The 22,853-nt window shown below is 40.5% G+C and overlaps 1 protein-coding gene across 1 annotated transcript in view; it reads left to right on the top strand.

The window, feature by feature from the left end:
• LOC129107446 (C-Jun-amino-terminal kinase-interacting protein 1-like) overlaps positions 1-10,900 on the top strand; it is a 46,117-nt gene extending 35,217 nt beyond the window's left edge. The window contains 10 exon segments of the mRNA XM_054618936.1: positions 1,004-1,085; positions 3,106-3,299; positions 3,301-4,256; positions 6,528-6,611; positions 7,370-7,542; positions 7,710-7,813; positions 8,908-9,024; positions 10,122-10,192; positions 10,519-10,617; positions 10,828-10,900. Of these exon segments, the coding sequence (XP_054474911.1) occupies positions 1,004-1,085; positions 3,106-3,299; positions 3,301-4,256; positions 6,528-6,611; positions 7,370-7,542; positions 7,710-7,813; positions 8,908-9,024; positions 10,122-10,192; positions 10,519-10,617; positions 10,828-10,900 (1,953 nt within the window).
• Positions 10,901-22,853: the final 11,953 nt, after the last annotated feature.

Consider the following 22,853-nt stretch of genomic DNA (forward strand, 5'->3'; position numbering starts at 1 on the left):
GTGGTATATTCCATCACTGTTGATATCATGTAGTCTCTCTTTTTAAAGAAGGATTTGAAAGTTTAAATGGCATCTTTTTGACCAAGACTCAATAGTTTAACAAATAAGTGCTAAAAAATAAAGTTTGAGGAGGAAATTAATTTGAATCGTGAGTGACATGAGAATCAAAAGTTCAATGGAATAATGGATTTCGAGACACCCCTAATACATATGATTATATTGGAATAAAATATTTCCTCACTAATTGAATAAAAGAGTAACATAACAACAGGCTGGTAACAAGTATCTCATTGCCCTCTTCAGAATTGTGCTCGGCACCATGTGTAAACGCACTAAACAGTGATGTCACAGCGTACTGACCACACCCTGTAGTACTTTTCTACATCACTGCAGCATGGTGAGAAAACAAGGTTTTCATCAAGTGTCACACGGGAAAAAAGGAAAATAACTTGTTTCGGGACAGGACAAGGGCCATGGTTTCTAGAAAAAGGCCAATCTATCAACAAATCCACCAAAAGAGCCTAAAGAGACGCCCACTGTGTGTATATTTGTGTGTGCGTGTTTGTGTGTGTATGTGTGTGTGTGTGTGTGTGTGTATCCAGGAGCTTTAGTAAAAGGTCTGGGTCCCCTTTAAATTCACACCACGGAGCACAGACAAAAGAATCCCTGCTCATTCAACAGAATAAAAGCTTTGTGTGTGTGTGTGTGTGTGTGTGTGTGTGTGTGTGTGTGTGTGTGTGTGTGTGTGTGTGTGTGTGTGTGTGTGTGTGTGTGTGTGTGTGTGTGTGTGTGTGTGTGTGTGAAATAAGAGAGAGCGAGAGAGAGAGAGAAAGAGGGTGACAAAAAGTTGTGTATATTGGGTGTCTGGATCCAGAACTCAGTGACCAAACCTCTCTCTATCTCGCCCTTCTCTTTTTCTTTTTCTCCCTTTGCTCCCATTCGGATTTATTCTCTCTCATCACTTCCTTCTTCTTCTCTTCCTCCTTTTTCTGCGTTTCCACAGGACACGTTAAACAACAACTCGTTTGGGAAGAAATACAGTTGGCAGGAGAAGGTTTCAGGCTCGTCCTCGCCTCTGAAAACAGGTGAGCTTTTGTTTCCCACAAACTCTTCACACCACCAAGCTCGTAGTTTGATTAAACTTCTTGAATTGTCTTGCTGTGTTGATGATAACTGGGATATGATGTAAAGAATGATTATTCTGATATGTTTCATCCTTGCGCTATTAACAAAGCAGCAGCCTCTTTGGGTCTGGCCGTTGGTGGGTCTCTCTGATCCCCAGGGGACTGTCTTAAGGCTTGGATTAGCTATGCTAAGCTAACTGTAACTAGCTGAGGCGGTGCCACATACTGCATGCGTGTGAGCCAGCTCGGGGCTTAGTTAGCTTGGAGCTGTCATTGCTCATTGTTACAGCTCTTTTCAGAGCACCATGTGAGGCGAGACGAACCAAACTCGCTGCCAACAACTCACCACTGATGGGAGACGTGATACAGAGATGATACTTATTATATTAATCATTTAAAAACACTACAAAAACCTCAATCAACTTGGCTTTTATGCATAATTCAGGCCATGGTGGCAAAATACAGAAGAAAAAAAACAACTTTATTCTGATGCGGTTACCCGATAGCTTTGTGTTCACCAAAGAAATTGAAATTGAGCCAAATGCAAAGCCGAAATTAGTGGGAATGTCTCCAATTACAACAACAAAAAACAGGATACAAATGGTGTGCAGCTTATTTTTGTTTGCTCAAATAGATTATTTAAAGTTACTTTTGGACTTTGTTTAGAATCAACTGCTAGTGATGTCGACCTTGCGGCCACTTTGCCATTTAATATTTCAGACTATATTACAACTAGGATGCAGACTGTTTTATAAACCATTTTGTCCAATAGGCCACTATATATTATAGCTATATATCTAACTATAATATATATACAATAATATTATTCATGTAATTGTTGTATCTTCATCAGGAATTGCAATGTCTAATATGCTTAACTTCCACGTATAAGGACAACATAAGCTTCCTTAAAAAGTTGCTGTAAATCAGGTGATTTATCAACTGAACAAAATCACAATGAAACTGTGAGACAGCTAATGTTCATTGTACGGATTCTTGTCAACATAAATAAACAAATCATTGATCACAAAATCGAACTTGATGCAATCTTATAGGGTTGCATATAATGACAGTGAAATGAAATGCAACAATGAAAGGAAGAGAAGAAAAAAACAGTCAATGAAATATCCATTTTGCTACATAAGCATTTCAAAATCCAACATAGATCCAATGGAATAGATGAAAACTGAGATGCTATTTAAAAAAAAAAAAGAATTTAAGATTTTTTTATTTGGGCATTGGCCTAATTCAGGGGTTGCAAAGTCTTTCATATTTAACTCTAAGGATTCTTAGACTTATTGTGATAAAACCTGCAGAACCGTTAATGAACACAACTGGTGCCATTCATATGCAAACTAGCGCATGATATCCCACAGCCTCACAAGCACAAAAGGCCCATTTTAAGTTCAGATCGTTTCTTTTAAGGAGTCATCTGAGAGGATTCTACTCAATTTGAATTGCAAAGTGACTCAAGTGCAGCCCCACGAGGAATCTCCATTTGTTTTTCTTTTTTGTCTTTTTGAATACGATAAAAGGGGTTAATTGATCAAATACATTCTGTGAGGCTGCATTAGTGAGTAACAATTAAAAAAATACAAAACCTTGGTACCTTTTCAAGTTGAGACAACTCCTCGCTGCTTTGCAAACGCTGCATCATCCACAGTGAGAATATCAAGCCTGGATTTGCTGCTGGATGGATTATGATTATGACATAACACGTCCACGGTCTTCTCCTGGCTGCACTACGAATTTGACGAGTAATCTGGATTACCTAACCATTTGTACTTTCTCTCTCCTCCTGTTTTTCTGCATTTGTTGCCATGTCTGCCCTCGTCTCCGTCTGTGCATTTGTGTGTGTCCGTCATGTCCGCTTTCCTGCGTGGCGTGTATTCCCTCTGTGCGTGTGTCTGGCCCTTGTGCGTGCTCGTGTGCCTGCGTGTGCGTCTGTGCGCGTCGTCGCTTGCGTCTGCTCTCCCTCCAGGCGAGCGCACCCCTCCGCGCGAGCACAGCTGCCTGAGCGACGAGGACAAGGTGCAGGGCGGCGGAGCGCAGACCAAAGACCGCGGGACCTCCACCGACGCCCCCTGCAGGCACGGCCACACCTCGGGACACTCGCACGGCTCGTCCACGACGTCGGCGGCTCGCTCCAAGCTCCAGGAGAAGCCGCCGGCGCCGCCCCCCGCCGCAGAACTACACCCCGGCTCCTCTGTACCCGGCAGGGAAGGCGGATGGAGGTGGGCCCCACCGGGAGAGGATCCGCTACCACACGGATGTCCATATAGAGCCCACGGAGGAGATCTACCTGACTCCTGTGCAGCGTTCGGCGGACTCTCTAGACCCCCCCAACGCGCAGGACCGGCCCTTCCTCTCGCAGCAGACCGAGCAGGGCCGTATGTCCATCAGCTCCGACACAGAGGGCCCGCCTCCTTACCAGCCCCTCCCAGACCGGACAAACCCCTCCATCTATGAGGAGGACGAGGTCTACGTCGCCCCGCCTTCGTATGCTTCTTGCGTAGAGTCCCTCGTCACGCCGCCCAGCACGGCGCGCTCCTCCCTCACGCTGGACCTCAGCCGGAAGGGGTCAGGAACGGGGGCCGGGGTCATGCTGCCACCCGGATCGTCGGTGGAGTACGTGGACGCCACGGACGACAGCTACTGCGGCGAGGATGAGGACGTGGACAGGATAATGATGGACGGAAGGATGAGCAAGGGGGGAGGAGCGGGTGGCGGCGGTGGCAGCAGAGTCCCACTAAGAACTTCCATGAACTCGGAGGCCAGCGGCCTTTCGTACGACTCGGTCAAGTACACTCTGGTGGTGGATGAGCACGCTCAGCTGGAGCTGGTCAGCCTCCGGCAGTGTTACCAAGGCTACAGCGACGACAGCGACTCGGCCACCGTCTACGACAACTGCGTCTCCTCTCCCTACGAGTCGGCCATCGGGGAGGAGTACGAGGAGGAGGAGGAGGAGGAGGAGGAGGAGGAGGAGGAGGACGATGAGGACGGCATTCAGATAGGAGTAGTGAGGAGAGAGGCAACGGCTTGTCTGTCCGAGGAATCCACTCCAGAGGTCGACCTGCACTTCTCCAAGAAGTTCCTCAACGTCTTCATGAATGGACGCTCTCGCTCCTCCAGTAAGTCACAATTATAATTCAATATTTTTCTTTTTCATACAGCATATAGATATTATTGTATGGGTCATCTTGCAGACATCAAGCACATGTAACAAAAAGTCTATAAGGGTAAATAAAACATTTGTATTAAATCTATGATAGCCATAGAATTCAGCCATATGATCAGCCAGGCATTTCATAAAAGGGTTAATTATTATTTATTAGGGTTAAAAAGGTTTATTTTCCCACTGAGATGTCAGCCCCCTGGTGAAGGAACAAAAAAGGATTTTCTTGATAGTAACTTTTGCTATTTGCTATTCTAAATGTTTTTGTCATAATTATAGAAAGTAAATGAGATAGCTGTCAGTATAAGTTGTCAGAGTTTGTGTGCCGGATCAAGAGACTAATTGAAAGTGTAAGGAATGAGCTGGGTTTGTTTTTTTCTTGTTATGTAACTAGAAAGACGCACAGAAAGCAAAGACACGCAAACTAAGACACTTTGTCCTGTAAATGTGGTCGCCTCACAATACCGGTGACATCACAGCGTCTTTAAACATCAGTATTTTCTTCTTCATCCATTTGCCAGACAGCGCTCAGTAACATTTCACCCTCCTCTTTGTCTCAGAGACGTGATTTTACATTTTGAGAATATTGAGATATTTCTTAACACAATTGAATTACGTGTGAAACAACCAGGAAGCACATGCTGTTACTCCGTGTAATTCCCTGTTATATATATATAGATATCAGGAGCTGGTGTATTCTCCCACAGCACAGATCATCATCGGCGTGACGTGTAACTCTGGATATTATGACTGTCTGTCTCACCGACTTTGGTTTAACTTCATCTTGTAGAATCACATGAAAGCCGGTTGGGAAATAGTATTTGACAATTTCGTTGTATTCACACGAGTGGTTCAAAACCCTTTGACATGTCATTAACATGTCCAGTCGTACTAATTTAGGCCACATATAGTCGGCACACAGCTTGTAAATGTTGTGAATGAAAGCTGCAGGTTTTTTTTGTTTTTTTTGCTGCTTTGTTGATATCGTTATCAGCATTCCGACAGCAGCTCATCCAGGGCAGAGACCCAGCTGGACGTTGAGGTAACCTGCTGGGTGGAGGGACACTGAGCCAAAAGCAGCTTGTGGTTTTCATGTATTTGTCTCTCTCTTCCCCTCTGTCGTCCATACTGATCACACATTTGAATAAAAAAAAATAAAAAAAGTTAGCCCGAGTCTTGTTACAGACATTAAAACAATGGCAGAAAAGAAGCAATGACACAGGCAGTGAGTGGATGTATTAATTACATTTTTTCCCTTTTTTATTCATTCAGGCTGAATCGGCTCAATATGTTGTCACCATGTTATATTTCTCTGCTATAATCTGGAACATTTTCAGGTCCCTTTTTGTTGGAGGTCATTGTTAACTGTCTCCTTTAGTGTTCTGTATTAAATCCTATACATCCTCAAAAGAGTAAGAGGCTGAAGGTGTGTCTTCTGCCCCCAGAAGTCCTTTCGAAAAAGACTGTGCGAGCTGTATTATGAAAAGACAACTCCCGATTAAGCATAGGGCTCCAATCAAAATCGCCGGATGCATGCTAGTAGAACCTCAAGCAGCAATCTTCAAGTAGAGAAACGTAAATGTTCCATGTCCGTAGAGCATCAGCTTCTGTCAGACTGTATCTGTAAACCAGGATCAGGAGAGTCCTTTCATGAAGGATGGTCAGATTCTTACCTTGGGTCAGCCCACATCACGGTGTGTGTGTGTGTGTGTGTGTGTGTGTGTGTGTGTGTGTGTGTGTGTGTGTGTGTGTGTGTGTGTGTGTGTGTGTGTGTGTGTGTGTGTGTGTGTGTGTGTGAAAGCAGCCATCCGTCTCCTTCATATGTAAGAGAAAGAAAGAGATTTGTTCATAACGTATGTGTGGTCATTTCCACTAATAGCCCTCACTGTGCTCTTGGATGCCGTCCACATGTTTCACAGACTCATTAGAAACAATACTGCAGTTTATCTGAGCAGTGCAGCAGGAGAGGGGGTGGGCGGGGGGGCGGGGGTCTCAGGGGAATAGAGGTAGAAATACACAAAGCTCATCTGTTTCACGCCTCATTACAGTGTGATTCATAGCTCCTATAGGATGCATGGGAGCTTTAAAGTCAACACAGTGTGCCCTCATTGTGTTTTCTGTGTGTATATGATGAACTAGTGTTGCAGTTTGAAGTGAAGGTTAATCATCTTTTTGGTGACGCTCCACATAGCTGTATGTAATTCTCTCTTTTTTTCTTCTTCTCTGGTTTTAAAAGGTGCAGAGTCCTTTGGCCTGTTCTCCTGTCTCATTAATGGAGAGGAGAGGGATCAGAGCCACAGAGCTGTCTACAGGTGAGGAGGAACTGCATCACCACCATCAACAACAGCAGCAACATCATCTCTAGAGGAATATTAAATGTTGCACCATGACTGAAAATATATGAAGTTTTAGCCACATTTCTTATATAAAAGTATCATTTTGCTCAACACGAGCTGTTAGGGAATTCAATTTATTGACTCAAGGCATTGGTTGCATAGTATGGAGTGCAAACAAGATAAAATACAATAATCACCATTGCATTCGTCAAAAATTCATGTAAAGCTTTTGGCTTATCCAACTTTAATAACACAATTATTTTAAACATAGATAGATGGTTTGAATAATACTTCAAATTCAAATGAAATGGGGTTATTCATCTCCTAGGTGGTTGTCATTAAGGAAAGACTCTGTGATTCCTATACAGGCCTTTAAATCTTCCGTGTTACAGGTTGTAAACAAATACAACGGTTCAGCTATATTTTTTAGACATAGTTTTCCAGAGGTGACGACGAGGATCAGTGCACCTAAATAGTATTCTGTATTCGTATGTTCAATGTTCATGTTTTATAAGGAATTTTCAAAAAAAGTAGTTCCATAATCCCTCTAGAGTCACAAAAGCTTCTCTGAATGTTTGTATATCTTGCCCTGATATAGCAATATAGTTATTTTCTTTAATGTAAACCAACGATCCAGGCAGGCAGATAGACATCCTGTTAAGGGGGTCATCCAGCTCCTAAAAAACACTGTGAGCATCCTCAGATCCATTGCTTCACTACATCCGTCGCTACAGGTTTGTCCCCCGTCACGACGACGAGTTGGAGCTGGAGGTGGATGATCCGCTGCTGGTGGAGGTCCAGTCGGAGGATTACTGGTACGAGGGCTACAACATGCGAACTGGTGCCCGTGGGATCTTCCCAGCTTACTACGCTATAGAGGTGACCAAGGACACTGAGAACTACAAAGGTACTGACTCTACCACGCTCATTAATTATAACCCCATCAACTACAACAGATAGATTATTGTCCCACTGTTGCTGTGAAAAAAACAAAGAAAACTGCTTATTCCTTCTCTATGAATGAGCTACAAAACCTGGATTTTAATGCAAAAATAAATTGTTTTTCCTGTGTAGTGAAGAGCAGTGAATGGATGGACAGATACCGGCTAAAGTTCCTGGGCTCAGTTCAAGTGCCCTTCCACAAAGGAAATGATGTTCTGTGTGCAGCTATGCAGAAGGTAGGAGGCCCTTGTTTTTCACATTAATGTGTGTTTTTGTATGTAAATGATTTGATTCTTATGGTAAAGAACATTAAGGCGCAATGTGTAGTACCTGGACACTGGTCACTGGGTCCATACAGAGTATGGACCCAGTGACCTGTATCTGTATGGACTGTATGGACCCACCACTGGGTCCATACAGAGTATGGACCCACTGGTCACTGGGTCCATACAGAGTATGGACCCAGTGACCTAGAGTCACAGCGAGCTTGTGGAGTGCTGGGTCTAACCATAGACTGTACATAAGAAGTCGACGTAGTCATGGTAACGTCACAACCAGCCTAGTCTGAATTTAGACTAACTGTTAACTGGCTGTCCATCTCCTGGAGCTGCTGCATGCTCTACTCCCTTGCTGGTTGGCAGTAAATATCTCTCCAGCACAATACATTGATATATTTGACATTACGTAAAAACTGTGACTTCTTCACACTCTTTTGATAATATAAGTGTATTTTTTGAGTGTTTTAAACTAAAATTCTGTCCAGATCTTACGTGTTGAACCTTTGAGGGGAAATGAGAGCCACAGATAACTCTGGCAGAGGAAATGTGGCATATGCAGAACAAATAATACAGAGAACGGTGACATGTTATGTATTCCATTTGTATATTCTAAAAAATTCACAACAGTCTTTGAGCATGAAGTGGGTCCACACCGGAACAACTACAAAAATGACTTGACAACAAGAGCTTAAAAATGAAGAAAGCATGCAGACTGCACTTTAAGAACGTGATGTCATCGTTCCACAGTTCAACACACAAGAAAAATAAAGGAGCCAACGGTTTGGTAACATTTGAATTGAAGAATGAATGTTATATTGCATAAGAATAACAGTATAACATTAGCTTCCTGTTAAATTTTCAAAGTTTAGATTGACAGGCGCTCTCCAAAATCTTAATTTGACTATTCCCAATACAGAGCACTGTCAGCATAGTATTACTTTTGTTTTATCATCTAGTATAGAATTATGTTACAGTATAGAATTATCTTTTTTTTTAGAGTTTTGAGCTTTCTACATCAGTAAATAGAGTCATCTCTTCCATTTGTTCTCCAGATTGCCACCAACAGACGGATGACAGTGAAGTACAACCCGCCGTCCTCCTGCATCCTGGAGATCAGCGTGAAAGGCATCAAGCTCGCAGTTCAAGAGGATTATTACGCCCACGACAGAGTCAGTACTCTAAACGTCTCTTTGTTTGTCTCATGCAAAATCAATTGTCATGAGGTTTGGTCAAGTAAAAGCTCGTCCTCACACCAGAACACCATCGAAAATTGAGACATATCGCCCCCATGTGGCTGCTAATAGAGACTGCAGGCAAAGATGTTAGTGGGCGTTTTCTTAAAGGAGATCTTACCTAAATATTTACATTTTGAGTTCCTTTCAACTTCAACTATTCCTCAACATTTCAGAGGGTAACATTTCATTATTTTATCCAATACGGTCATGTAACAGTTGTAGTCACTTGTTGATAGACATATGATAAACTATGATATGGTATAAACACATAGTTCCATCTCCACATATTATATATCCATTATAAGACACAAAATATATTGTAGCGATGAAGAAATATTTGTCATAAAAGAACTCCATAGATTAAAAAAAATTATAAACTTTGTCTCCAATCCTGAACTCTTCAAATAGAATTGGACACACGTCCTAAAAAACAACTCCTCTTTCATAATCACTCCGAGAGATCAAAGACATTTAAGTACAAACCTAAATTATTATATAAAGATCAATAGAAAAGACAAGTACCAATGAAACGTTAAAGTATATATAAAGTATATCAAAGGTGTACTATAGTACTCTTTAGCCATTAAGTAGTTTGGTATAGCACTACATGCAAATCTACAACTGCAATATGCTGCTTACACCTTTAATATAGTGTTATAATAATCTAAATGTTCCCACAGGCCAAACTATGACGTTACATTAGGGTCGAAGAAAACCCTTGCTTAACGTATTCAAACAAAAACGCATACATAAGTATGTAAACAAAGTCAAATGTAAACAACGGAACATAAGTACGGAAAACCTGTAACTTGGGGTCATTGTGCATAATGAGTACTAGTTTTGTTCTTTTTTTTCTTTTTTTTTATTTTTGAATGTAGGACTTTCACTTGAATTATATATATTTAACAAACAGTCCATACATACATACTGTAAATGGGGCTTATACCTGTGTCTTTTGTAATAAGCAAGCAAGCGGCCTTCTTGATGTTATCAGACACTTATTCCGTCGCTTCACTGTGTTCTGTTCACAGAGTAACGAGTGCAGCCACTTCTTCCAGTTAAAGAACGTCTCCTTCTGCGGCTACCACCCCAAAAACAGCAAGTAAGTCAAGGCAGAAAACACAATGGCTATACCACCAGGTCACATTTTCTGTGCAGTCTGTCTGTAATACTGTAATAAAAACTGTAACGTTTTTACCCTCTGCTTGTGTTCATCTGCATTCACTTACCACAAGGTGTTGCTAACCAACCAATGTACCAGACTTCAGACATAGACTGAAGGTCTTGACTGCTTATTCATCAAATGTGAATCAGCAATTGATTTTTGAAACATGACAGAGAGAATACAGTAATCAAAGACCAAAGGTGATGACCTCACTGAATACCCTGTTCAGAGCCCCTCATCTGTATTCCCTGTCTTCTCCGCAGGTATTTTGGTTTCATCACTAAACACCCTGCAGACCAGAGGTTTGCCTGCCATGTGTTTGTGTCTGAAGACTCCACTAAAGCTATTGCAGAGTCAGTAGGGTGAGTTCTGTGAATAAGCTCTTGGGTATTCATTCTTAGTAAGGAGGAGGTTGGATGCATTTTTCTTCATCTCTGCTGAAAGGCAACGATTTAATCTGCTACAGATCACTGATTTGTTCTTGAAAACCACATCTTGATATCTTTACATACAAACATCAAAATCAGGGTTGAGTTCTAGAAGCGACTGAAGTACTTGTCTTTGTTTTTCAGGAAAGCCTTTCAGTTTTACTATAAAGAATTCGTGGAGTTCTCGTGCCCGACCGAGGACATCTACCTGGAATAGCCCTGCTCTGCCTTCAACCACAGCTCTGTACAGTACACTGTATCATAACATAATGTTGCATGAAGGACAGTCATATCTATAACAAAGAGATAAAAAAAGATTAACACCTCTGATAAACAAGCAGGAAGAGAAACAAACACGGAACTATTGCGAAACCTTTGTGCGGCAAGATAACATGAAAACGAGCCAAAAGGAAGTGTTTTAATTAAAAGGAAAATATGCAAAATGGAGTCGGCGATGGACGAGGTGGTGACTGAAAGCTGTCCGTTGGAAAGCACAAACATTGTATCACTGCAGCCTTGGCAGCACTAGTTAGCCTGTAGCTTCATCTCAGCTGGTGTAACACTGAAAGCCCCGGAGCCGTGACTGGACTGCACCAGCTTGTTCTTTTCAACTTGACAACAACAACAACAAAAAAGGTCGACATCTGGAAACACATGCTGAGTTTGTCTGAGCAGGAGGGGGAGGTGTATATTTATCAAACGATGCCCTCACACTGTACACAATGTACACTAAGGGAAAGAAACCCATGTAGGAACAGTGACCTTTAACCTTTGAGCATACCTTAAACGAAAGTGATATCCACGTTGTTAAGTGGCAATAAGAAAAAATTCCACCCTAAAACACTTTTAAAACCAGCTACAGGTGTTCTTTGCATTTTTGTGGGTTATATGTTTAATTGTGGAGCCAAAACCTTGTTGTCACATCCAGATAATCTTAGGCAGTAGACTAGAATGCAACAACAGAGTTTCAGTTAGCCGATCTGTTTTTCTGTAGGCTGAAGTGCATTCTGGGAAATGTAGGTAATCACTGATTGAAGTAAGAGACTAAACATCTGAATCACAAATAGCTCCCTAAATGTACTCAGCATCAGTTGTTCATGATTTTAAAAAAAAAAAACAGTGTGAGGGTGTTTGAATGTGGATTTTTCCCTTTCAAATGTTGCATCAGCTTCTATTGATACTCGAGTGCTAAGCTAATTAGCGCCCCAAAATTAGCCCAGGAAAGCCGTTAGTGTTTAATTCCTAGTCCTTTGCCACACTGCGCTTTTTTTTTACTGTGTTCTAAATATGTTTCAAAATTTGTGACGAAGATGTTTAAAATCAGGAAAAAAAAAAATCTGGTTTAGGCTTTTTGGTTGTTCAAGACGATCTCCGACATACAGGATTCTCCTCCGTGTGGTGTGTTTCTAGAAACTTGCTCCTCTTAGTTTTCCCACATCAGAAATAGGAAAGGAGATAAAAACGGCTGAGCCTCGGCACAGTAGGTACGGGTGCTGACAAAGGGAGCGAGAGAAAAACTCTGGTGTCTTCATATCTTCACTAGTAGTGCCTCTTTTTTCATCACATCATTGTGACCTTCCTCAGTGAAACATTATCACATTTCAGCTGATCGCCATCGAGTGCGTGTTGAGTTTTCAAGAGTTTGACTGTGAAATTGCGATGAAGGAGTATGTTTGATGGGACTTGCACCTTTTTTTTCCCCACTGCACTACATGTGCTGTACCTGTGATGTCACCGGTCATATTTCAGAACAGGGCCTTTATGTTTTATGTTATATGTTATAGAATATAACCCCCATCGTTTTCGCCTTGCATTACTCGTGCAAGTTTGACGGCAGGAACATTTGTGTTTATTCTCATCATTTGCACTCAATGCACCAAAATAAACACTATTGCTGCTTTATACAAGTCCCAGATCATTTGAGAAATAATTGAATTCCTCAGTCTAGCCACTGTAACTTGGTACCAGCCATAGAAAATAAATCACAAATTGGAATCCCAAGAAAAGCCATCGAGGCACTACAGAATTAAGGCAAGCTGAAACAAATAGTTGAATAATTGATTAGTTTATTGACAGAAATAAATTTAAGCAAGTTTTCAAGTACTAATGTCAAACAATCCCAAGTTTGAGATTTGCTGCTTTTTCTTGTTCTTTTTAGGTTTGAATTGCATTCGATTTTCTTGCATTTTTCGTTAAGATACCACCATTCAATGATCACTACAAAAAACCAAAGGATTTCCACTATTTCTATTTCATCATCCTGGGTCCAGCACGGGTACAGCACAGTTGTTCTTCAGTGGCAAACAAAGTGTGTTTCCTACATCATTTATCACTAACACTAATTTCTAAAACAAATATTTTATGTGATCTATATTTAACAGAGGATTAAATGTCTGTAAAAAAGAAAGATGAATTAATGAAGGATGTGAAAATGTGTCCATTCAGGCATCTCGCCAGTCCCCATGGTTTGTTCCTTTCAACACCAACAACAACAACAACAACGGAAGAAATCTGGAAAGAAAATGGCCGATTGGTCTCCTGTTGCTGATCAAAAGCATCACGCAGTATCAAGAGAGCAACGCTGACTTTTATATGAGTTCCCTTCTCAAGAGCCAAATCAGGCAGATAGGAGAAACTGTACTGTAGCGGGGGCTATACAAAGGGTGTATAGACATGCCATATATAAATATAAATAATTTAATATCTGTAATTATAAATATGACAGTGTATGGATTCAACATGTAGTGTGTGAAATTGATCTTTATTTTGAATTTTTTTTATTTTAGGTGTGAATTATTCTTTATTTAAAAATTTTAATGCAGACCTCACGGTGTCCTGTCATTATTACATTTATATCACTGTGTTTGTGAGGTCCTGGTGTTGATTCTCATCGGATGAGCCGACTCTAACTCTCGTGATGTCGCAGCGTCCCGACATCTCAGCAGTTACGCTGGTGAGTAAAATGAGTGAGTGGGATACTAATGATGTAACTATACTGAAGCTGTGTTTTCACTTGTTGTTATTAGACACATTCTTACACTTCTGTAGCTGTTATGATAACTTCTACTTCAAAATGAGTACTAGTTACTTACTGATAAAGTAATGTAATAAGCCTACTGGACGTTCATTTTCAAAATCTCTTCTATTAAACAGGCCCTATTATGCTATTTCCCGGGTGCATATTTTTATCTCAAGTTACAGTTACAACATGTTTACATGCGTTAATGCTCATAATCCTCCTTGTTTTTCTCATCCTGGCTGTCCTGCAGCACCTCTTCTCACCCTCTCTCTGAAATGTTCCGTTGTAGCGCTTGCTCCTCCCTCCAGAAAGCAAAGTCTGCTCTGATTGGTCAGCTAGCCCGCTCTGTTGTGATTGGTCAACGTTTCACATTTCAAAAAACTCTTCCTCCGGAGCTTCAGCTTCGTCTCTCTCTTTTGTTGTTTGAGGGCCAAACTAGCAGGAAGGAGTTTTACGTGACTTCCGTAACATTATGACCTCATAAAGTTACAGAAGTGAAGGAGAGAATTCAATGGAGCCGTTTCAGGAGCTTCTAAGGGGGGAGTGTAACTCCTTTTAGAGGTGGATTTCAGGTTTTACACTCTATGGACCTTTTACATGTAAAAAAAAATATACAACACACTAAAGAAGAGGGAAAAAGCTGAAAAGCATAATAAGGCCACTTTTAGACTTTTTTTGTTTAAGTTATGTTGCAGTGTACGCATGACTTTTATAAAGTTTTTTTTCTGCATTTTTGCCTTTATTTAGAAGCGGACAGTATAGAGGTGGTAGGTAATAAAGGGGAGGGAGAGGAGGGATGACTTGTAAAACAGGGTGCCAGCAGGACTCAAACTGGGTTTGTTGTTGTTGAAACATGGTCAGCATGTGTTGTCAGTTTGTGATTATTAGAAGAGGATTGTTTGTGTGTGTTTGAAAATCTAAGCAGGTTTATAGCTGCAGAAAACTTTCCGAATTGAGGTTTCTCAAAGATACTTTGCCTACGACGTAGATCTAACTAATAGTCACACCTATATGACTCATTTACCATTAATTCTGATTAAATTACGAGTTCCATCCGACTTGTCTTCAAGCTAGTTTTTCCTGTTTTTATTAATACAGTTGTGTTTGCCGGAGGTCCTCTAAGATAAGACCAGCTTCATTTGTTTGCATCAGGATCTGCTGTCTTCTTGTTAGTAGTACTCCTCCTCCAGGTTTGGCTGGTAAGGATTCTCAGTGTCAGGTGGCAGAGGAGGAGGAGGGAGGGGCCTCTCACCATAATCTGCAGTGACACAATACAGTTAGGTGTAATGTTTTAACCATTTTGTCTTCTCTGTTTTATCGCTATGTGTTTTTCTATAAAGCACGTGGACCTTGATTGCTTTAATCAAAGAGTATGAGTTGCTAAGCATCCTCCATAAATGAATATACCGCTTCCTTACCATCAATAACGCCGCCATGCTGTCTAAGGGGGTCGGGGTCAAAGAGCAGCTCTAACTCTGCTGTGCCTTCATCAGCTCTGCAAGAAGACAACACAACACCAGATGAAAACAGTGGCGGTAACAGCGTCACAGTGTGGAGGTCGCTGATATCAGAAACCTGAACTAATGTCTGTGTTCACATGAATATGATAATCTATGAACAGTTACTTAGACACTTTTTTTCATGAACGAGTTTCTCACTACCTCCTGCAACCATTACTCTCTCACTTCTCTGATGCATTTTTTAAATATGCTTTGAGGGAGGGTTCTAGTAGAATGGGTTTAAAGGAAACGCATTAAAATTCATATTTTGCCTCTTACCTGTAGGGGTATTTATCAATCTAGCTGGTTTTGGTGTAAATTTCCTAGTTTTGGGGATATAGGCCTTAGAGATGTTTACCTTAAAACCAAAGAGCTGGTGGTGGACTTCCGCCGGGGTAAACACTGTCCTCTGGAACCAGTGAACATCCAGGGACAGGACATTGAGATTGTGCAATCTTATCTTAAGTACCTGGGTGTTCACTTGAACAATAAACTGGACTGGACTAATCATTCAAATGCACTTTATAAAAAGGGTCAGAGCAGACTGTATCTGCTGAGGAGACTGAGGTCCTTTGGAGTGCAGGGAGCACTCCTGAAGACCTTTTTCAACTCTGTGGTGGCATCAGCCATTTTTTATGCAGTGGTCTGCTGGAGCAGCAGCATCTCAGCAGCCGACAAGAAGAGACTCAACAAGCTTGTCAGGAAGGCCAGCAGTGTGCTGGGGTGTCCACTGGATACGGTGGAGGTGGTGGGAGACAGGAGGATGATGGCCAAGCTGTCATCCCTGATGAACAACACCTCTCACCCCATGCAGGACACCCTGGCAGCTCTGTACAGCTCCTTCAGCCACCGGCTGCTTCACCCCCGGTGTGTGAAGGAGAGGTACCGCAGGTCCTTCCTTCCTGCTGCTGTCAGGCTGCACAACCAGCTCTGCTCCCAGCAGACCACATGACACATGACAATAAAAACCTGTGCAATACATTACACTGTGCAATAATAGTTAAAATAGTTTTTTTCTGTCTGTAAATATAATATTTCAGTTATTATTGTTTTTCTACTGTTTCTTATTGCTTATTTATAATACTTTTTTTACTTTTTTATCTTGTCTTTCTTCTACTATGTCTCTTGTGTGCACTTTACTCTATGCTGCTGTAAGCCTGCAAATTTATCTTATTTTATCTTATCTTCTCTCCAATATAATGGGACAATTAGTTGTTTAAGATAATCCAAAGTGCTTGTGAGAAGACTCGTGTTGGAAATACAGTTTCTGTGGATTATCTTTACAAACTGTCCCTTTAATACATTAAGTTTAGAGAAAATAACATAATTACACTGCTTTGTTGAATACTTGATTATGATTGGTCAAGTATGGCACTCTACAGGCATTTATTTATAGCTGACCTCTGCTTTGAAAAACAGACCGTTGCTATGGACACAGTTATGATCTAAATAACAGTAGATTTGTTTTTTAGCAGAAGCAATAAAAATATTTTTATATATATAAATACATTTCAAATCAATGTTTTTTCTCAAATTATTGATTTATTTAGTTATAGGCTGTGTAATAAGCAGATACATTTTACAGTGAGCCAGTCATTATTGAGAAATCCTGGTCACCCTGCCTGGGTTCATTTCACTGTACATGTTCACATGGTGATTTTCAAAAATATAAATAACAGCCTTATCTCAACAATAAGAACCCCCAGAAATAAGTAAAGCAGACCTACCTGCCCAGCACAGGTGCCAAAAAACCTCCACCAAACACAAAAGAGATCATGAGGAGAGCTATAATCCGTTTACTGATCATCTCTGACTGCATTGTGAACAGGACGCCTTTAGCAATACAATGTATTAACACAGAAGAAAAGTCTGGTTCTAGAACTAATTATTAGGTTTGTTAGTCTTCAAAAAGAAACGAGAAAGAAAAAAACACTCTGATTTACTCATTCAACTATTTACACAAAACTACAAGCAGAACATTTTTCAGTTGGCGGACAAATCCATCCTGCTGTTGTGATTGTAAATAAACTGAAAGGACAAAATACTGCACACAGACATGTGGGGGCAACAAACAGAATGTGATATTGGACCCTGGATTACACTCAGTGGGGGTAAACCCACGTACATCTGCCTGTTACAAACTTTCCCTCAATCAAATTAATAGTTATATTTTGATGGCTATTACAAAAGTCTATGTGCAGCCCTTTCTCCTAAGGGGCCAATCACAAGTCACATGCCTTTCAATGTGACTTGTCACTCACTTGACTGAGGCAGCCAATCAAATCTAGCAAGAGGCGGGCTTTAGGAATTTGGCTTGGTGTTTAGCTCAACAATAAACATGGTGCAATAGTATAAGACATGATTATTTTAAATTGTACAATAAAAGTGTTGTAAACTACACCAACTGTCTAAAGTTTATGTCCTAACTTTTGAACAATGGATCACTACGCTACTCTCACACCACCTACTGTGACAGCTGTTTAGATCTCGTCCTCCACCCAACACTGATTATGGGTTCACAGGTTAGTCTGATGCCAAAGCAAACTTTGTGCTTAGTTACCAAAGCTCCTCCCACTTCAGAATTATATTGGAGCAGAGTAAATATGATGAGGTTGTCGTTTGGCTGTACCTCAGGAGGTTGGCTGGGTTCATGTAAAATACATCATGTTAAGGTGAAAATGCAGACTAACTTGAAAAGTAAATCATTTCTAGTTCAAACAAAAGCTAAGTTGTTTTATTGTTAATATCACAGATTGTATAATGCTACATTTACATCCGCTCAGATATATTCTTCTCATTGTATTCAAACTACAGACGGCCTCTTACTTTCTTCAGCTTTTGAGAAGGTGGTTGTCTGTGTTTTCATTTGTGAATGCACTGCATGTAATCCTCTCACAACCTCACATTTCCTCAGAAATCAGATCGATCTAATGGAAGACACATAATCTTTTGAAGATTGTTGGTGTATACACTATAGGCACTAATTAATGCAAGGTAAATGCCCCAGTGCACAGGAGTAACTAGTTATTAATTTCATTAAAACGTTTTTAATATTGTATTCATAGTTTTAGATATTTTTTAAAAAGCTTTGCCTAATAATGCTTTTTAATAAGCATATCATTTTGTTACAGATTGTGACTGACAATTTTACCAAAACAACCCCCCCCCCAAAAAAACATGATGAAGAAATGTTTATATAGCAAATGGTAGCGCTTCAATATAACGAAAGTTTTCTTTTGAACGCAGGCATATTTCCCAGGTGGCATTCTGATTTACTTACAAGGGCCCATTCTCCGCCCCACACATTGTTGGAGGGCCTGCTCTCTCTATGGGTCCCCTAATCGCAGGGGCCCCGAGTGCTACAGCATTGCCTTTAATGTCAATATTTAACACACCTGAGGCTAGGACTGTTCTGCTTACAGTCTGCTCTTTGACAGGGTGAGTGGAACGATGTCTGGGTGCATGGATGTCCCAGATGGTAGCAGTCTATGAATAATACATCATTGCCTTCAGTTTAGACAGCTCCAAGCTGATTTGAGGTCAGCTGAATGACACAGGTGGCCGCTGTGTGGCCCATGCTGAGTGGTAAAGTGGGCCAGGGGTGAACTGAGCAGACATGGCTCTTGACATGCACTGTCTTTTCTCATTTAGGTTCCACAATAATTGTATGTCTTCTAGGGTGTCTAAGGCACAGGAAACATTTGAAGACATACATTAAATGTGTCCTCTGCCCTCAAGTGTACCAGGTTCTCTGCCCTCCATACAGGACTTGACAAGAAAACGGGCAGGAAACATCTCTGCAGATCCATCACACCCGAGACACAACCAGTTCTAACTCCTCCCCTCTGGTAAGCGCTACAGAGCACTGTACGCCAAAACTACCAGACTCTCATGAACAATTAATCATTCATCCTCTTTATGGTACAAATCCATGTGCAGTAACCCTGTAACTTTAAATTCAAGTTGTTTCCATATTTATTCAAGCAGCCTTGCACTCTGCATATTTGCATTTTTATCTACACTTCATTGTCGTTGTTTTTTGTGTTTTTATGTTCATATATATACTTTTGCATTTTATATTTCTGTGTACAAAATAGTTAACGTTTATCCTTTTTTTCTTCTTGGACCTCCTTGATTTTTTGTTTATTTGTCTGTTTCTGTGTACCAGTGAGCGTAAGTAACCGGCTAATAAAGCTGATTCGGATTTTTCTATGAATTTTTGATTCTAATAAGGAGGCAAATCGCTAAAACAATGGGAGCATGATGATAGAGAAACTATTTGTCAGTATCAGTCACACACACACACACACATGTTCCGTATGAATGTGTGTGTTCACTCAGCCGAGAGGTTGTGTTCTGCTTAGTAGAGAACAGAGAGCAACATGACGGTTGTGCAGTCGGCATTACAAAGTACATTGACTGTGTTGCATTATCCGAATAAGCCACAAGGACAAATCTGGGCTTAATGAATGAAGAATGTATTTATAATCTTTATTTGCATAAGGCTTTACAGCAGAGCCAATCTCTAAACTGCATTGCAAACAAGGTTAAAAGGTATGCACTGATGGGGATTGCTTTAAAAAATCTTAAATAGGTTTGAAAAATGGAAAATGAATCGTTCAAAAGCACCAGGTGATACCAAGAGTGTGGTTTTTTTTGTCCAAGATAAGGACAAGGTCATGAGATCACTGAAGTTAATAAAACACAAATGCGTATCTAACCTGTCACCTCTGTGACTGTGTCAACATTGTAAAAACATAATGATCAGCAGCTGTGCAAATGTTTACTGATTATTATTGTGGGGCCCACAGTAATGTTGGACATGATAGTGGTAGCTGGACATGGACACCCCCATATTCTGATGTATTTATTATTTTTATTGTTTGCTGATTGATTTGTTGGTCACCAGCTGGCATGTGTTCACCTGCATTGGCAACTACAGTGATTAATGGGTGAATGTTGGGTTGCAGTGAGTGGAGCTCATTGGGGGTCCTTCGGGTGAGAAAAGAGAGCAACGTAACGCTTGCGTCAGGTGACCAAAGCCACCTGCAGGGTGCAGTCAGCGCTGAAGTGAATGTGTTTCTGTACTTTCAGTAAAACTATTATTTAAAAAACATATGCACGCCTGGAAGTCCCTTTTTGTCCGAGTGTGCAACATTATCCATATCAATACCAATCATATGAGATATGGCATCAAACTTAAAGCATGTCCAAATAACTTACCAGGAACAAATTCATACTTCGGTAAGTTTTCCTGTTCCTTGTTTCTCTGGTTTCAAAATATCTCGCCTACTTAAAAATGAAGCCTTCTTTAAATATTTGTTGGCTACTTTCCCGATTGAACTTTCCAACCTAAATATAATAAAACTATCCTTACTACTGGTTTTGTTGGAACTGTGGAGAGGGGTATGCACACAATTCACATGTCGTGCATTTATGTCCAGTCTTGAGATGATTTTCTGTTCAAGTTGTGAAGATAATGGAATCCAAGTGTCAACATTTTATTAATCCAGTAAATCAGATTTTTGGAACTCCCTCTGAACCCTATTAAGGGAGGCATTTAAATATTAATTTAGTATGATTAGAATCTGTGCTCATAAGTAAACAACAAAAACAATGGCTTAGCCTACAAACACATGAATAAATAAAGTGAAATAAAAGGTTCATGAGGTATGCCAAATGGAATTAATAACACATATAAGGAATCAAAGCTCCATCTTTGAGGTGAGATGGGAGAGAGTCAAACAAATAATTCATGTGGAGTGGAGACACCTTTTAGCAACAGGATTAGCCCCCAGCTCCTCTCTAACAATTATTCTGGGGCAGAAAACACAGTGATAATGGCTTTTAACCACACAGCCAAGATGACGTTTATAAACATTATATCCTAAATACAAGACAAAAAAAAAAGAAATATATAATCTAGAAACGTACAAACATAATAAAAAAAATTGGGGTTTCTTTGGGTGCAAAAAATGATCTCGTCACACTTTACATTTGTTGCTCGAACTTAATGTCCACATGTCTCGTAAACTGAAATATGACTGAGGGAATGTGTGATTTTCCGAAATATATATTATTTAAATTATTATTCCAGCATTACTAACAGGTCTGCATATAAATCTTCTTTTGGAATTTCAAAGCTCACACAAATGTCAAATGCTTGATTTATTTGATTCAGAAAGAAATATACCTTATAATGTACCCTGTTTATAATCGGGTGTTTTTAGTATCTTGTTTGTGTGTTTGAGCATGTGAACACCGTATCCCAGCGTTTTCCAAATGAAACGGGGTCCTATTGCACGGATGCACCTTATCCCGGTTATCGCCGCTGGTAACATGCGGAAGCGCAGTTACAGCCATCTGTCGCCATTGTTTGTGTCACGTCCACATGCTGCATTTTTTCATGGTCGAGTGGAGTGAGACTTAAACAGACCTGTTTCCTTTTGCAACATGTAGCTCATAAGCTAAACACTTTTGCAAGATTCATGTAATGTCATTTTTGGTAATCTCAGGATATTGCTAAATAGTTCTAGGTAACGTTTAGCACATAATCAGACCGTGTATGGCGCAACGATCCAGCAGGGACTGGCTGTTGGTGCAGGTTCTTGCAGGGAAGAGGTGATTGCTGGATGACAGACAGGTGTTGCTGATCCCAGATGAAAGACAGGTGTGCAGAGACAGAGAGAAAGGGAGAAAGGGGAACCACCAGACAAACACACCAAGCACACACCACTCATGCTAAAAAATACCCAAACAAACACATTCACACCCGGCAGGCAGGTGTCACGGAGGAGGGGTCGTAACAATAACTTATAACTCCTCGGGGATTTAAGATGATTGTACAACAAGAATTTACTTATAAATCTGTCCAACGAGATGTGGGATGATCCAGGTGTCAATTCCTTTGATTTTCAGCCAAAAGAGCACAGACCGCTTGTTGCTGTACACAGAATATGTCCACCATCTGCAAGGTGGAGTTACAGCATGTCGACCCAACATGAATGAGCTTTTGCTCAGGAATCTTCGAGGTCATTTAGTTTGACCTCCAAAAGGCTACCAAGGTTGCATGCAGCCTGACCAGACATGCTGAGCAGAGCAGGTGAGCGAGAGAGGAGCAAAATTGAGCAGATTTCTTTTTTTTAACAAATCGAAGCGTAATCCTAATCCCGAGCAGACATTTATTGAAAAAGTAAAGATAAAATATTTTCAATAATTCAACATGTTTTAATCCAACGAAATATCCTGCTTGTTAGCGTTTAACCTTTCAAAAACAGCATTTTCGTCTCGTTAAAAAAAGTTCAGAAGTCAAAGATTGTCACATGACTATCAACATCTGATGTGGTCTCAAAATGGCTTTTAAATTTTTGTTTTACTAAAGGTATAGGTAAGGTTTTTTGAAAACAATATAAAATGCTTTAAAATGTTGTTGAAAAATCAAACAATTATACTAGAGGTTTTATATTTACATTTTAATTCTTTCATATTTTTTATTGTGATAAGACATTTTTCACTCTAGGGTCAAAACGTTTTCTACAGATGCTTCTTTCAGGCTTATTTGGCTGCATACTTTTGCCACTCGCCACTCTTCAACTATAAATCCTGCAGGTTGCTTCACTCCACTTTTATACAGATAAAGAGGCAACCCTTCT

This window comes from Anoplopoma fimbria, chromosome 2 (genome assembly GCF_027596085.1).
Source record: "Anoplopoma fimbria isolate UVic2021 breed Golden Eagle Sablefish chromosome 2, Afim_UVic_2022, whole genome shotgun sequence".
NCBI classification, from domain to species: Eukaryota; Metazoa; Chordata; class Actinopteri; order Perciformes; family Anoplopomatidae; genus Anoplopoma; species Anoplopoma fimbria.